Raw genomic sequence first — 16,440 nt, forward strand, 5'->3', positions numbered from 1 at the left:
CAGCGACGCACCAGGATCATTAGGTACATTGTGTGCACCTTTGTTTGCATGTTATCTCATGTCTGCGAGCTTCAGCCTCATATGAGATTACATCAAAGCATGTGCTATTTGTGAAGCGAGCCAGGAGGGTTTGGATGTCTATATTACGCTGAGATTAGTCAGAGCTGTTTATAGTTCTCAGAATATCTCCATAGGTGATGGGTCAGTAGTCATCACCCAACATCTCGGCGGTCTCTTTTCGACCACTGCAGGCTCCACGTTTCTATACCCGTGGAGGTGAGGCTCTCGGGCTCTCAGCAGCACAGTAAGCGAATGTGTAATTCTGCTCCTGAGAAGACAAGCAGGATCCCTCCTTGAAGAAACAGCAACAACAACGGAGCACATGACCAGAGCTCTGAGCCAGCTTTTCTTCCCCTGGCACTCTCCCTCCTCCCCCGCACAACACAGCGGTGCGGCGCTGGATACCCCCCTGCGGTCATGGGGGAGCCAGGCTTAGCTCAGCCGAGGAGAAGGAGCGAGGAGGAGGAGGAGGAGGAGGAGGAGGAGTGAGGGCGGGTGGGGAGATGGAGGAGAAAAAAAAAAAAAAAAAGAGGGAGCCAGGGCGGCCGTGCGTAACGAACAACCAAAGATCTGCAGCGGCTGCACTGTCAACTCCGGCTCTGACTGTAGTGGCTTGACGGCTCCCGCTGAAGTGGGAAGCATTTGAGCGTCATCTGTCTTTTGTAGTCCCTGTGCCCTGCAGCACTAACGGCGAGGAACCAGGGGGCTTGGTGCTTGTTTACCGTGACAGCTGCAGTACGGCTGGTTGCCACGATGGGGTACCGGCTTGGATGGCAGCCCACTTGCAGCGATATGTGCAGTTGCTCCAGAGTTCAGCAAGAAAAACAGCTGAGGACCAGAGGCCAGATGGTTTTGAGAGTTTGTTTCGAGGGGAAAAGGAGCTAAGAGTGTCTCAGGATATAATCCACACTCATGAAGGGGCTCTGACTCTTACACAGACACTCAAGCACAGCGTGAGTTTCAGTCTTTTACCTGGTGAAATGGCATTCCCAATCTACATGCCCCTGTCTTAGAAAGGCCAAACGCGCCTCAGTAATCTGTTTAAGCGTGGATGTGGCTGCCTCCATCAATGACACAGGGTTTGTTACTGTGGTAACTGTAGCTTGGCACGTGCAGCTGCAGCCCAGCATCATAAACCTGATCACTCCCATAAACTTCCTGCTGTCCTACTAAATATTCAGTGAACATTTAGGCCTGAAAAGGACAACATATTGTGAGCTGATTGCGGTTAGACGAGTAGACGACAACCTGCAGGGGCGGAGGAAATCAACTTTGTGTGCATCGTATCCTGGAAATCTTTATTTTCTCCCTGGTCTTTTTTCTATATCAGCGCTGAAGTGGTAAGTCGCTGCAGATAACGCTGAGACTTTCAGCGCTTGGTTGAAGCTGAGCACATCCACAAATGCACATAAATTCACACACTTGCAAGGATCAAAATGCACGGATGAATTTCTGTCTTTCACAGAAATAGCTTTCAACTCTGTGAGTCACACTGTTAAAAAAAACAAAACAATCAAGCCTCCTACTTCTGACCTGCCACATGCGCACACAGGCTGAGAATCATGTGTAAAAGGGCATCCACGCACACACACACACACACACACACACACCCCCATATACATTTAAACCAGTTCCCCTCCAGTAATGATCCAGGATTGTAACATCCATTGACAAGGCGAGCTATTAATAGCACACAGTTCAGTATATGACACAGAGACTCCCACACACACATAAATCAGGAGGTAAAGACTTTACGCTACATGCGCTACATTGGAGTCCTTGGATGTATAAGCATACACCCACTCACATACACACACACTTGCACGCGCTGACAGACTCACACAGGTAAGGGTCATCAGGTCCCGGCGTGTCTCAGAGGTACTACATCACTGAGTCATTCACCTTGAATGCGTTCATGTGCACAAGGCTTTTCCAACCTGGACACGAGCCAGTCAATCAGTCAGCCTCCACCTCAGTCCACCAGATTTGCCATTTGACGGGCAGACTGCGAACTGGTTAATGCTGGAGCACGATTGTGTGTGAAGGTTTGGTGCAGCGGGGGTGTTTTTTTTAAATGTTTTATTGAATGGCAGGGAATCCCTCTCTGTAACACAGCAGCAAAAAGAAAAGGGGTGATGGGAAAACATGTTGAAGCAACAGTGGCGCCTATACCGTTTTCCCACCCACACACGGTCCCATGTGCACATAAATATGGCAGCAGGAGGACGATCATGCGAGATGTAAACTTAAGGTTATTCACTGATCCGTGCATGAACACATATATACACATAAACATGCAGAAAACAGACGCTCTCAAGCTGGGGACTGTTGGAAATGTTTCACAATCAGCTATATGCTAACTGAGTATGAAGAGATCCTTGTTTCAATATCCTCAAGGTCATATTGATATGATATTTTTGTAGACAAATCATTTATCGAGCTTGTAAAAAGATGCAGATCGACAGTGTTGTTTGTGTTGTATGTTTTCCTTAAAACCTTTTTTAGGACTGTGAATTAACAACAATTTCACGATGTTTGTCACATTCAAAACGATCGTTTTGTTTATCCCCGTGTAGGAATTCTGACAGTTGGTTCCACCTTCTAACGAGGTTCATCAGCCAATAGCTTAATGCTGTTGGTGTCATGTGGAATTCGTGTTTAATCAAATTGGCAGTTTTGCGGGGGAAAAAATGGAAAAATGGCTGAGTTGTACAATATGTGCCCAGCCTACTGTAATGCCGCCAAAGTTAACGTGAGCTAGCATTAGCAACATTAACGTTTGGTAGCCAGCATTGTGTGAGCTAGTACGACAAACTGACAGACAAGTGAGAGGGCAAATGAGTCGAATAACAGTGATGGAGGAAGGAAGATGGGATGCCACATTTACTAGCTATATGTGAATATCAGAATATTATTAATTTATTAAAGATTTCTACAAATACCCTCCCATAGGGTTGTATATAATCAAGTTGGGATCTCAGGGCTTTAAGAGACTTGGACTATGTTAGTCATTTTATATTTTTTGGTGCCTTTCAACAAGTCTCCAACTACTTTAGCTGTTTAATGATTCAAAGTAGTTCTGCTGTCCCCCTGATTATCCATCTGCAGAGGGGTGAGTATATAACGACTGATACCCCATGTTTGGGTGAACTTCTTGTTTTTATCGTCTTTATAATGCAATATGAACATTTTCTAAATGTCTGTTTTTTATTCATAGTCAGGCAAAATGTTGATACAAGTCAGGAACTATCAGATCAAACACTAAGCCAGACATTTGACGCCAGCTTTCAGCATTTGTGCAACAAACACTTTTCAGTGAGTGCCGGAAAAATATGTGCGCAGACACTCACACACAAAAACGGAATCGGCTATTAGCGCTTATTGAATCTGCAAGTGGTGTGTGAGCAGAGGCACCTTACCAAAGCTAACTTAGAGAAGGTGAAGAGTGAGTGAGGGAGTCTGCTCACAGGCAGCACAAACAGGTGAGAGTGGTCATAATGTCCCACATTCATATCTATAATTTCAGCACTGCAGCCTGACCCTCTGCAGTCATCTTCACACAGCACATAATGCCCTGAATTACACAAAGATTAATGTTTCCAGCACTCATATGCACAGTGTGGTCTGGTTACTGGAAACAGAAAACCGCTCCTGGAGCGTGGCTTTTAGCACAGTTATGGGTAATAGCATTATCAACACCACATCTACAAATGTGATCAACATCATGGTGCTGTGACAGAATTACTAACACTGTGTTTGGCAGCTGTTGAAATCTGCTCTCAATGAGGCATACACGAGCTGTGTACCGCCCCCCCCGAGCTGAGTCACTGACGAAAAAATACAGTTTGTAGTTATTTCGCAGTAAATCTCGCTGCCTTTCCTCGCCAGTGAGGTGAAGAAGAATGTGCACCGCCCAGCGACCGCTTCTCAAGGCCTCTGCTCTCTGAGACGGTTGACAGATGCAGACACCTCATCCACTGTACGTCGGTGTCCGTCTTCACCTGACCCGGTAAGCAGCGCTGATGAGGGGCAGCTGGGCTAAAGCAGATGTTTAATGTTTGGGGTCAGTGCATTTCTTAAGGCTTTCCGTTTAAAACATAACCTAGAATAGAGCGCTGCAGGCATGACGTATTTTTTTGTAGGCCGACCCTGGCTCCCCTGACAAAGAGCCTTTGGGATCTTTTTCATTTGATTTTTGGTTGCTGCAGAAAATAAGTTGTGCGGCAAACAAATGTCGATGATTTTTGGAGTGTAAATGCACCAGAACATTAGATTGTAAAGGAACTAAACTGCAGAGAAAAGACTTTAATGTCATAACAAATGAGACTCTTACTTCACTATACTAAATACAAGTGATCAGTATATGATAAGCCAAGATAATATAAGTTGAGCAGACGTTTAAAGGTCCCCGAAAACCTCTATACTCTCATCTGGCCTCTACTTTAGGACATAAAAGCTTCAGAACTCACCAGTGGAATATTATCTGAAGTAGGACAAATCATGAAAATCTCTTAAGCTTGGGTTAACCACCAACCTTATTTCAGTATCAAGGAAAAAACCCATTCAAAACACCCCTCAGCTTTGACATAAGGAACCAGAAGTGGTCCTCAGTCCTGCAGCGCTCCTATATTTTTAACAAACAGTACATAGCACCTACTGCATTGATAAGGGAGTTTTTATTTGTAGACTGAACCTGTTATTGGCAAAACAGAGTCTTAAATGATCTAAAGAAAACCTCTGTGGATGGTAAAACTGAATGAACCCCAACCCTGGAATTTATTACAGGCCTCATTTTCCAACTAGGTCTGAGTTAAGAGCCACAAACTCACAAACCTTCAGTGGAAACAACTATCCTCACGAATTGCAGGGTTGTCAGTGTTTATATTTTAGCCTGCAGATATCAAGGTCTAATCATCTGCTGCTTTTCTGGTTTGAGATTTTAGCAGTTGATATCAATGTTAAAGGGACAGTTAACCCAAAACCAAAAATACATATTTTTCCTCTTTCCCGTGGTGTTAATTTTCCATTTAGACTGTTTTGATGTGAGTTGCAGAGTTTTGGAGCTATTAGCTGTGGAGGTGTCTCTCCTCTCTCGACTCTAAATGAACTGGATGTCACTTGACCTGTGGAGTTCAGAGGGGCAAAATCTTTATTTTATAACCTCAATAGCAATGTTTCTTTCCAGAAATCATGACCCAGTTTCTCAAGAAAATCAACAGATCTTTTTAAGAGCAGTTTTATGCAGTGACTATTTTTCATTCCAACAATCAATACCCACAAACAGCATCACAGATAGCTAGCGATACAGCTTGGTCGAGGAACAAACCATTAGTGGGTGCAATTTGGTAGAAAGAAAGTAGTTCCTACATGAAACTGAGCACAAGGTCTGTAGATAATCTTGAGATTTTCAAATGTATTTTCAGTGCTCGGAGCCCTACGTGACATCTAGTTCCATTATATTTATGAGGGGGCAGACATCACTATATTCAATACCCCCAAAACTCATCAACTCACACCAAAAACAATCTAGATGGATAAACAGCACCACAGGTAAGAGGGTAAAGCATCGATCTAAAGGGGTAATAAAGGTTTCTATTAATATCGTTACTACTAACAAGATGCAACTATATTTGTTTTCGGTGTCACATTACCTAGGACATCCAAAACAAAGTAAAATGCACAGCTTGGTGCAGTATGTCACAGGAACAGATCGCATACTATGGCAGTGCGCTGATACAAACAAATATCGCAGTCCAACCACGGAGCACACTCCCAGATATGATGGAGCTGGGAGAGATAGTGTTACCAGCGGGCAGACAGATACATCAGGGCTACTCCTGTACGGAGACGGATCCAGCCCTGCTGCTCCTCCTGTTGATCTCTGCTTGGCAGTGTGGACTGCAGTTGAGAGGGCCGATCAATAGCACACACTACAGCCATTCTCACCCAGGATAAACAACGACCGCGCCTCGAGTCCGACAGCCCTGCTGCTAATTACAGGGGAATGTCAGACTCCAGCTACCGGTCTTACTTCCCTCAAGTACTGTCTATTTACACATTCATGTTCGATAGTGATGCACCCATCTTAAGATAACGACAAAGTGAAGGGAAATATTCCATCAAGCGGATGTGCTATTGCTCCTACATGCGACTAGCGGGCTTCAGTGTACTTACGCATACTCTCCTTTACCACATTGCTCCATGTCTGATCCCTGATTAGAAAATGCTATTACTAAACCAGTCTTATTGAATTCTTAAGCTTCTGTGATCACTTGTAGAAAAAAGAGCATCAGTATTCAGGTGGCTCACAATCAGATTAATGTGGCACCTTTCCAAAGCCTTCTGTCTACTTCAATCACATTACTTCCCATCGCTGGGCTCCTGTCTTGACCCGAGTGTTGACAGAGGATCCTACCCTCATCTCCTGCTCTGCAATCTGTCAAATACTGTCATGTGGAATGGGCCCGGGCTAATGTGTAACACCGTTTCTGCTGTATTCGGCTCGCACCTGCCTTCCTAACCGTGTCATGCTAGTGCTCTTACTTCTGCACTTGCATATTCTGGATATTTTTAAAATCCCCTTCATCAAGAATTTAGTTCAAAAACACAGCAAGCTGTGGAGATCCCCTGCAAGCTGGTTTTGACATTCACGACCCCTGCAAAGGTTATGCACTTTTGTGCGCAGACTGACGCTTTCCATAAACATGTTTAAGAGACCGATGTGCTAAGTGGCTCATTAATATTTAACAGCTCAGGAAGTCTGTGTTTATTTTTACCTTTTGAGCGTGTTAAGACGCGCAGGACCTTAAAGTGCACCGCATCGTATCTGAGACAGACGCGTGCAGATAGCTGCCCGTTTGCAAGAAATCCCCCAATCTTTCTCCACGCAAGGTTAGTCCTGATGCCGATTTAATTATCGAGGAGGGTCCTCACCTGAAACTCCAATCAATCCCACACAGCCTCGCCTGCACATACCCGCCCCTCCCTCTCCCCCCTCTCTCCATCACCATCCGTCCGTCTCCCCTCCTCCCTGCCTGCCAGCCTGCACTGAAATTCTTCCTCCGCTGCTCGTTTCTTTATCCCTCTCTATCCCTATTATTCATGCAAATAATAACTAGCTGTGCAAACACCCCTGACAATGGCATTATCCTTTTCCTCTTTTTCCTCTCTTTCTCCAAGCCACACCACCCTATAAATAAGCCCCATCTCCCGCCTCTCTCGCTCTCTCTTTCTCCTCTCCATCCCTCTCTCTGCCTCCTACTCACACACATATACATTCTGCCAAACAGCATCATAAATCAAGGGATGGGAGGAGGGAGGGAAGTGGGAAGGTGGGGGATGCAACCACACACACACACACACACACACACACAATAGCGCATTTTTAACACACACTGTCTCTGACATCTTGCCTGTATACTGTGTACACAACCTCTGTGAGCATACATCTGCAGCTCGCTTATACACTGAAAGAAAAGCAAACAGCTCTCACACACACAGACACACACACACACACACAAAGCCTGTCCGTAGTCTCCACACAGACCCCTCGCTCCTGCAAGAACCCCATCCTCTCGCCACCCTCCCCCCGACCTCACCTCTAGCCCGCAATGAGAGAGAGAAAGAGACAGAGAGAGACAGAGAGAGAGAGAGAGAGAGAGAGAGAGAGGGGGGAAGAGAGAAGCGGTGCTTACTCAGTCTCCTGGAGCCGATGCATCCCATGGTGTATTCACAAAGGCCCTGGACACAAGCGTGGAAGTGTTACCCAGACGCCGTGCATTCTCCCTCTCCCTCCTGCGACTCTCTTTCTCTCGGCTCGAGCTTCTTTTTCTTGCTCTCCTGTGCTCTCTCTTTTTCCTCTCTCCCTCCTGCACCCACTCGATCACTCACACTCTCTCCCTCCCTCCCTCTCTCTCCCTCCCTCCCTCTCTCTCTCTCTCTCTCTCTCTCTCTCTCTCTCTCTCTCTCTCCCGCTCCCTCTCTCCGGTGCAGTGTCTTAGAAGAGATCCGGTTAGTAAGTCAGTATGCCTGAGGGAAATATATTGGGACTAAATAAAGATGTGAGGCATCAGTTAAAATAATTATGTCTTTTATGTATCAATATCACCAGCATGTCACATGTAATGTTTATGCTATCCAATTCAATGTGCAGTCATTATCACATTCACCTGAGGTACTGAGGAAAACAAACAATTGGATTGACAGTGTGTGTGTGTGTGTGTCTGTTTGTGTGTATTGGGTTGCCACTACAAGATCAATAGCACAGAGCTGAGAGTGCCGGGCTGCCATTGTTGTAGATATCTCTGCACTGCTGTAATATTGTTGAGCTAAAATGGGGGATTCTCTCTCTGTCTCCCTCTCCTGTGTGCGCTCAGCCTAACAATGCGCTGCAGCGGTTTCCTCGCCACCTCCTCTCCCCTCTCCATCTCCATCTCCATCTCAATCACCCTCCCTCACACAGATCCCCCATGAAAAAAAGGGAAAAAAGAAACGTGAGCGCATGAACCAATACTAAACAATCCTGAAAAAACAGACGAGGGTTTTCCTTCACACTCTCAGCCGGCGCTGAGTCTCCACCTCTTTCTATGTCGTCTCTCCGTATTGATCCGCCCCTCAGTCATCCCTGCGCCTATATCCTGCTTTCTGAGTCACATCCCTGCATCTTTAGTGTTTTCCTACCCTTCATCCCTTCTTGTCTGGAGAAAAGACAATGAGTGGCTATCATTTACAGCTCTCTCTCTCTCTCTCTCTCTCTCTCTCTCATCAGACTTGTATCTATATCTCAAACCCCACCACACCTTAAAGTCCTACCTCCCTGTATTTCTCACTCCTTTTCTGTCTGGGCACCCCCATGCCCTTCTCTCGGCTATTTACAAATCTATGTGTGCTGTGGCCCTGTGAGTGTTTGCTCCAGCAAATGAAGCGGGAGCAGTCTGGACAGTGAAGATGGTGTCTGTGTGGTCACTCATGTTTTGTTGACTTTACACTGGGCGAAAGAAGAACAGGAGATGAAGACAGCATGACAGATGGAAGGACAGACAAAGACAACATGGGCAGATTGTTGGGGGGGGGGGGGACAGTTGAGTAATGTGCTGGAGAGGTGTGGAGACGATGCTGTGTGAAATGAGAATAAGCACTCCAGAATGGACGCAGGAAAAAAAAGACAACAATCTAAACTGCTTAGTTTGACAATTAAACAGATGCGAAAAAGAGATGTAGAGGCATGGGTATAGCAAGAAAGGGTTTAAAGTGGATGTGTGATTTGCCAGACATAACAAATCATACATAATCCAGCCAATCCCTGCGCTGTGAGTTTATATATAGATGTGTGTTAGCTCTCTCCCACTGGGACAGAGGAGACGAGGCTCTAGGCTGCTGGAGGGGGTCAGCTTTACTCAAGGCTGTTAGTAAAAAAAAACAACAGGACTACTCCCCTCTGATATGAGTAATTGCAGAATGAGTATATTGTCTTCGACCCCCTGTCTCCCTCTCTGGCTCTATTCCCTCTCCATCTGCCCAACACTGTGTGGAAGTCTGCATAATGATTCAGTCATCCGTCTCTTGTCACAACGTCCTCATTAAAATCCTCAGTTAGTGTGTCTCACCCGCTCTACCTGTTGTATCTTGTCAATGCGACTCATATTTGGATCTCATTTTCTTTCCACACGCTCTATTGCATCAGAGGTGAGACACATTTGACCCACTGCACGAGCTAAGTCAGATCGCTGAGACACTCACAAAGAGTGTAAAAACACTCAGGGAAAGTTGATTGTGGTGAATTTCCCATTAACAACATAATCACAAATCATGAATATCTTCTCGAGTGACTTGGATAAAGCTGTCTAGCTCACTGAAGTATGGTCGTATATTAACTTCCAGTTTACTTTGAATTGCCTCAAGACTGGAGTCCACTTACTTTCATTTCAAAATCCTAAGCTCGTCCCCATGACTGACAGCACAGCTTGTCCATGGTATCTCTCAGAAAAAGAAAAAGTAAATTTGATGTGGGGAAATTTATCAAACACCCTCAGTCTATTCTCCCATCTTTGTCTGCACAACATTCGTTCGTAAAAAACTGTGAGGTCAAGTGATTTAGGTATGTTTTCATGCCATTTTAGTTTGCGTTTTAAGCAGATTTTGGTGATGAACGAGATAATATTGTGAATTGCAATTATTTTCTCCAGGATAATCTTGACATGAAATTTCGACATCGACAAGGATTGGTCAATTAATTAGTAAATAAATAATAAAATTAATCTGCCACATTTTTTACTTTCAATCAGCACATGTTTGGTGGCTCCAGCTTCTTAAATGGGAGATTTTGCTGCTTTCATTCTCTTACATCACAATGAATTGAATGTGTTTTGGATGGTTGAACTATTCCAAGATATTTTATGATGTAACCTTGAGCTCTAGAAAATTGAAAATGTTTTCCTTGCTCTCTGATGTTTCAAAAAACAAGCATTTACAGTAGGGGTATAATCTTTAGATGAATCAACAGTCGGCCTGGACAGTTATCGGGGCAGATTTTCAGCATTTCTCCAATTATCAGTGATTTCTCTGTCAGATTGTCGATAAAATAATCTAATTTAAATAGGTGCTACTTTGGCTCTGATGCAGCATCCTCTCACACAATGTCCCACCTACAACAATCTCTGATTGATAACACATCACAGTTAATAGCCTATAAAAACTGAATAATCTGAATCTGCAAGAAACTAATAACTAAATTTATCTTCTAAATGTAGTGACGATGAAGTATCAAGTAGCAGAAAATGAAAATACTCAAGTAAAGTATCAGAAAATTGTACTTAAGGACAAATAGTTCATTGTTCTAATTAATTTTTACTCCAAATGAATACTGTTTCCACATATCAGTCACTGGTTTCCTTGATTTCTAGCAATCCTATTGGTATCAACCCTAGAAAAGCCACATCGGTCGACCCCTAATGAAAATAATCATTTGTTGCAACCTGACCACACACACACACTCAAATGCTTCGTATCTATACAATACACCTGTGACAACATGGTGATCCATAAAATGGACCGTCGATGCGAGACAAGGTCAGCCACAGAGAAGAAATTCTTTACACTAATCTCACTCATGGCACAGCGATGACTACCTCTCACCGCCTGTCTAAGTTTTCCACATACTAACAAAGCATGTGCAATAACATGAAACCTCCCTGCAACATATGACACGTACGACTTCTACCATGTTCCTGTCAGCACGTCTCTTGTTTTTTCTTATCTCGGGTGAAGATGCTGTGCGGAATTTAAATGCTGCAGCCTCTGTTTAATATTATCTCTGGGACCCACACAGACCTCATTCCTGTAATCAGTGACTTTCATGTACCTGTCACTATCTGTCTATCAGCTCTGGGCTGTTATGTAGGTTGCACCTCAACGATAATGAATAACAGCTTCAACAGTGTCTCGTTCAAGCACTCTAAAGATGTTCGGCTCTGATGAATGGAAATGCCTGCTTAGGAAAGTCGTTCCAAAGGTTAGAGAATCGTTTTTCTTTAGTGAAAACTAGCTCTGACGGGTTAAAGATGCTCTTAAACGTGCAAATTTAAATTTCCTGTTGTATTTTCCTCATCACTGCACACTGCTTTCCACATATCTTCCTCCTGTGCTCCACTGAGCCTAACTACTGCTAGTGTGTGTTAGCACATGTGTTAATTGGAACCACATGTTACGCATCTGCCCTCAAGGAGCCACCAAGTTAGTTAGAAGGAGAATCTGTGTGTGAAAAAGTGAAAATATGTGGGGAAGGAGAAGTGAAGGAGGGGGGAGTGGATGGAGAGAGAAGATGAAAAGAGAAGGAGGATGGGGGGGAAATTATGTGGCTTGTTTTTGAGGAGAGAAGGGGCGTAGGAGGTGGGTGGGGACGAGGGAGAGATATAAATGTTGTTATGAAAAGAGGCAGCCTCTCATATGGTGTTCTCTAATGGTTGTGCTTATCTGATTAGCTTTGTTTTAGCCGGTGGGAGATACACTTTATGTGTATTATTACTTGCTGCCTTGGGCTGGCAGGAATTCTTCAACACACTCACACGCACAATTTTTGGGGTGTTTTATATTCATGCGTAGGTGGTATGAGGAGCCTCTGTGCTCATGATGGCTGTGTGTGTTTCTGCACTCACAAAAGACCTGGCGTATGAGGAGTTCCCAAGTCTCCTCCATTATTTACAATTCTCTTTCCTTCTCTTCTGCACATTACCCCACATTCTCTCCTGCTCCAGCCTTCCTCGTTTGGACCTCCACCACCACCAACACTGCTGCACTGCTCCTGTGTCCAGCTATTTTCACCATTTCATACGTTCTCCTCAAAAGTCTCTTATTTGTCTGTTTCTGTGTGTCTCCTCTTCACACATCCCCTTCTCGTTTATCACATCTCTGGCTGATGTGGATTTGCTTTCTGTCGGAGACTCTGAGAGAATCTTCTTCCCTCGAGGGATTTTAGACTTTAGACTTTCCATGCCACAGTCATGATGTGTGTCAGTCTGACACCTGCTGGTGGGACTGGGCCACTGCAGTCTCACACTGGCTTTGAATGGAAGCCAGTTTGGCAGCAGAAAGATTTTTCCTCCGGGTGCTGAGTGAAGAGAGCATGTTCTGTCTCAAGTATGCAGGTTTTCATCCTGTCTACAGTCCGCCTGGAATTTCTGCTTGATGGCTAAATGGTTTATGCTTCGCAGGCATAGCTATCGCTATTCATTGCAGGGATAGCTATCGCTATACATTGCAGGCTACACTTTATTTCATAGCCTCTTTAATCTACTGTATCTTGAAAAGCTTCATTCAGTCATACCAGAATGAATAAAGAATTAAGTTGTTAAGGGAAGCTAGTTATTGCTGATTACAGATAAAAGAATATAAAACAAAATGTCATCACAATCAAAGCTATCTATGTACATTTATCTAAAGGAGCATTCAAAGTAATCACTGAAAATCAATATATAGAAGGTGCATAAAAAGCAAGGTTTTGAGGAAGCCAAGATCCAGCACAGATACACCCCTTTCATAATGTGTTTTTTGTGTGTATTCTAAATGTTTCCTTGTACGCTGTAATGTTGTACAGCAGGTATCATGACATATTTAAGCAGCAAAACAAAAAATGATAGCATGAACTTGGCAAGATAGAGCAAACTCTCCAGAGGAAACAGAATTCAACTTTTAGCTGCTGATATATATGTTTTTTTTCACAGCTCTGATGGAGCTCAGGATTTCTCAGGTGGACAGCTGCTTTACTCCAAACAACTGTATGAATTTGGACTGAATGTGTGTGTCTGTGTGTTCTTTGGGACGTGTGTAAGAAAACAGAACATGAATTAACATTAACCGATTCTGTTCTTCCTGTTGAGAGATTTAAATCATCTACTGTGTCTTGTGTGTAAATGTACACAGGGGATGCACTTATGTCACTGCTACTGGGGGACTGCTGCAGGTAATATAACAAATATTTACATCCCATCTGCTGTTAATCATAATGTTGATTTCATGATCAGGCCTGCCAATTCTGGGATTATCCTGTGCATGTAACTGCGATCCAACATCACTATATATGAATAAAAGTAAGCAGTATATTTAGGGAAGGCTTAACCACCTCTGGCCGACATTATTTGCCACCCCTGCAGCTTGTTATTAAACATATATCAACAATACCAATTCCAGCATTAAGGGCTGTGTAGGAGGCATTTTCCCATACGGGTATTGGTGTTGGAAAGACCCCATATGGAAGCTTGGACCCCCACTCTCTACAGCTACAGGAATAGATCATGTTTAGTCTTGGAAAGATCTATAAGGCTTATTTGGATGACACAGACATGATAACTATATTGATAGTGGAATTATTATAAATGAATGCAACCATCTTTGTCTAACCTTTAAAAAACACCTTTGTTTTGTGTATCATTTCTTGTTACCCTTGTACATGTGGGGCCTGGTGATGCAACAGCCTGGACCAGTGTGTTCATTTGTTTCATTAGTACATTTTGTTAAAATTTGAAAGCTTCAAAACACAATTTTCACATCAAGTAATTTGTACATGCAACATTTTATATCAACAGAGGAAAAGTGGAAAGCATGACGAAGTTCTAATTTTTAGCTGCTGAGACAGAACACAAACATACAGTCTCCTCTGCCATGCTCATGTTCTTTGCCTTTGGGTGTGAGCGATTAAAAATATTTACCTTACATTCAAGTGGCTACCAACTTTTCCTTTGTTGAGAAAATGAGTGTGTTGAGAGAGAGAGAGAGGGAGGGAGGGGGAGAAAGAGAGAACGAGACTATGCCTCTGTACAGATCAGGTATGATCCAATATCAGGATATTAACTCTGATCACTGTGGTATTATGGGCAGGTTCTGACTCACATGAGCAGTGGGAGGTGGGGAGGGTGGAGCGGAAAGAAAGATGGGAAGGGAAATAAAAGTGCAGCGTATGGCTGACTGGGAAATAGAGGGATTGTGGGACAAAATTGGGGGGGAAAATGCAGCATAAAGAAGAGAGAGGGAGAGAGAAGTATGGCACTTAAGGAGGGGGGGCAGGAACCGTTCATTCCTAGGTTTGGCTGCATTCCAGCCTGTCTGGCTCTGATTCTGACGGCCTCCTGTTACTTTTTTTTTTTTTTGTTTTTACCTCCAGACTGACTGGACCCCAGAGCTGCCTTCTCCCTGCCTGATCCAAACTTCAGTCACGACCTGATGTTTGCAGCTGGCTGAAAAAAAGGCAGAAGAGTGTTACACGCCTGTCATTTCAGCTTCCTTACTCCCCTCAGACAGAAAACAAGCCCATGAACTGGCTGGAATTCTGAATGACCTTTTCCCGTTTCGGATATCACCTGCATGAGAGCCGGCAGCCAGGATGGGGTGTACTTTTTTGTCCTTCAGCACCAGAGTTGCTGTGGAAATCTCTGAGTGGAAATCCGACACAGTTTTTTGTCCCAGTGGAAGTGGGGAGAGACTGGAAACATTCCTTGCGGGACAATAGGCTATCAAAGGCCCCAATGACCACTCCCAGTAGGTCACAGACATGAATCAGGCAGCAACAGGTTACACAACCGTTTATGCAGAGGTTTGACTGTAGCCTTTAGTTTCACAACCTGAATTAAGTGCAACTGCGCTGTGTCACAACCTGGATTTCATGAGTCAGAATAAAAACTGCAGAAGAAATGTCACTTGAAAGACATTCATTTGAAAATATTATTCTTTATCAATTTTAGTCCTTAGCAAAGATATGAACCTGCCAGTAGGACAAGATGACTGATCTGCTGATCATGGCTTTACTCTGTGAGTCTGTATTTGTATCTCTCATCATAGCTAAATGTGCTCCTGGAGGCACCTTTTGTAACAGGGGGGAACTTCCGCAGAAGCGATTTAGGGTATTTTGCCAGGTGATTATATGTCTACTGTCAGTCCGTGGATAGATTTTTGTCAGCATGTTAGCTTCACAGTTGTGCAAAATACAGTCACCAAAGATGTGCAGTTGAGATCACAATGATGGCCGAATTAGAAGATGAGTGTCATCTGAGCACAGGGGCCAGAACTAGGGAGGTTGGATGAAGGAAAGGCACCCAACTTGCAGCTGGTGTTGTTTTCACTATGTCTGTGTGTGGACAGATTCTATCACAGTGTGAGAGACAGACATGAAACTTTACAGGTGTGTAGTCGAGATAAAACTGAAGGCCAAGTTCAAAGATGGGCGTGGTCTCACATAATGTAAATGTAATCACTACTGAGTAGCCACGCATTAGAACAAGAATGTGCTGACAGGCGTTTGGCTGGTGTGATCCCATCACAGGATCCCATTTCTCATTTCTCATTTTTAAATAATGTTTAGTCTATAAAATGTCATAAAATAAAAGTCACACATTTCCCACTAACCCAGCTGATTTAATTAAATTGCTTGTTTTGTCTAACCAACATTCTTAAAGCTGAAGATGTTCAGTTTATTATCACATGTGAAAAACAGAAAAGTATTTCACCTTAATAACTGGCAAGTAGTTGATTATTTATCTGCTAACTGACTAATTAATGGATTTAACTAAGGGTGGAACATCTCATTCTATTGGTATAATAACAAGGACATTTTCAAAATGTTCAAATTAAAATGTGATATAACAAATGTCAGAATAACATTAAAATGTATGTAGGAAAGTTTCCATTGCCTGCTTGGTACGAGCAATGACAACACCTGAGAGTGTGATAAGATAAAATGTGGGTTTCAAGAGCATGATGCCTGTGTGAGTGTGGTGCGTGTGGGTGGGTGACACATAAAAGGATATTAAGTCATAGAAGTGGCCAATGTACAGGATGTGTGGTGTCATTTAACACCAGTTTGAGCGCGATCACATCCTTATTGTCAGGAAGAAC

General features: G+C 43.6%; 1 protein-coding gene across 13 annotated transcripts in view; it reads right to left on the reverse strand.

The window, feature by feature from the left end:
• Positions 1 to 16,440, reverse strand: part of fam131bb (family with sequence similarity 131 member Bb) — a 56,579-nt gene that overhangs the window by 18,282 nt on the left and 21,857 nt on the right. For 7 of the 13 annotated variants that reach the window (XM_037074985.1, XM_037074980.1, XM_037074982.1 and 4 more), the window contains exon 2: positions 14,708 to 14,786. Coding sequence is in view for 6 of the 13 variants with exons in the window: in XM_037074975.1 (XP_036930870.1) it covers positions 14,708 to 14,786; positions 14,910 to 15,102 (272 nt within the window). In the remaining 7 variants the exon portion in view is untranslated. Of the gene's footprint in view, positions 1 to 7,754; positions 7,932 to 14,707; positions 14,787 to 14,909; positions 15,118 to 16,440 lie in introns of those variants that run through there. The other 6 variants (XM_037074984.1, XM_037074979.1, XM_037074978.1 and 3 more) reach the window with 2 other exon arrangements.

The sequence above is a fragment of the Acanthopagrus latus genome, chromosome 17 (assembly GCF_904848185.1).
Source record: "Acanthopagrus latus isolate v.2019 chromosome 17, fAcaLat1.1, whole genome shotgun sequence".
NCBI classification, from domain to species: Eukaryota; Metazoa; Chordata; class Actinopteri; order Spariformes; family Sparidae; genus Acanthopagrus; species Acanthopagrus latus.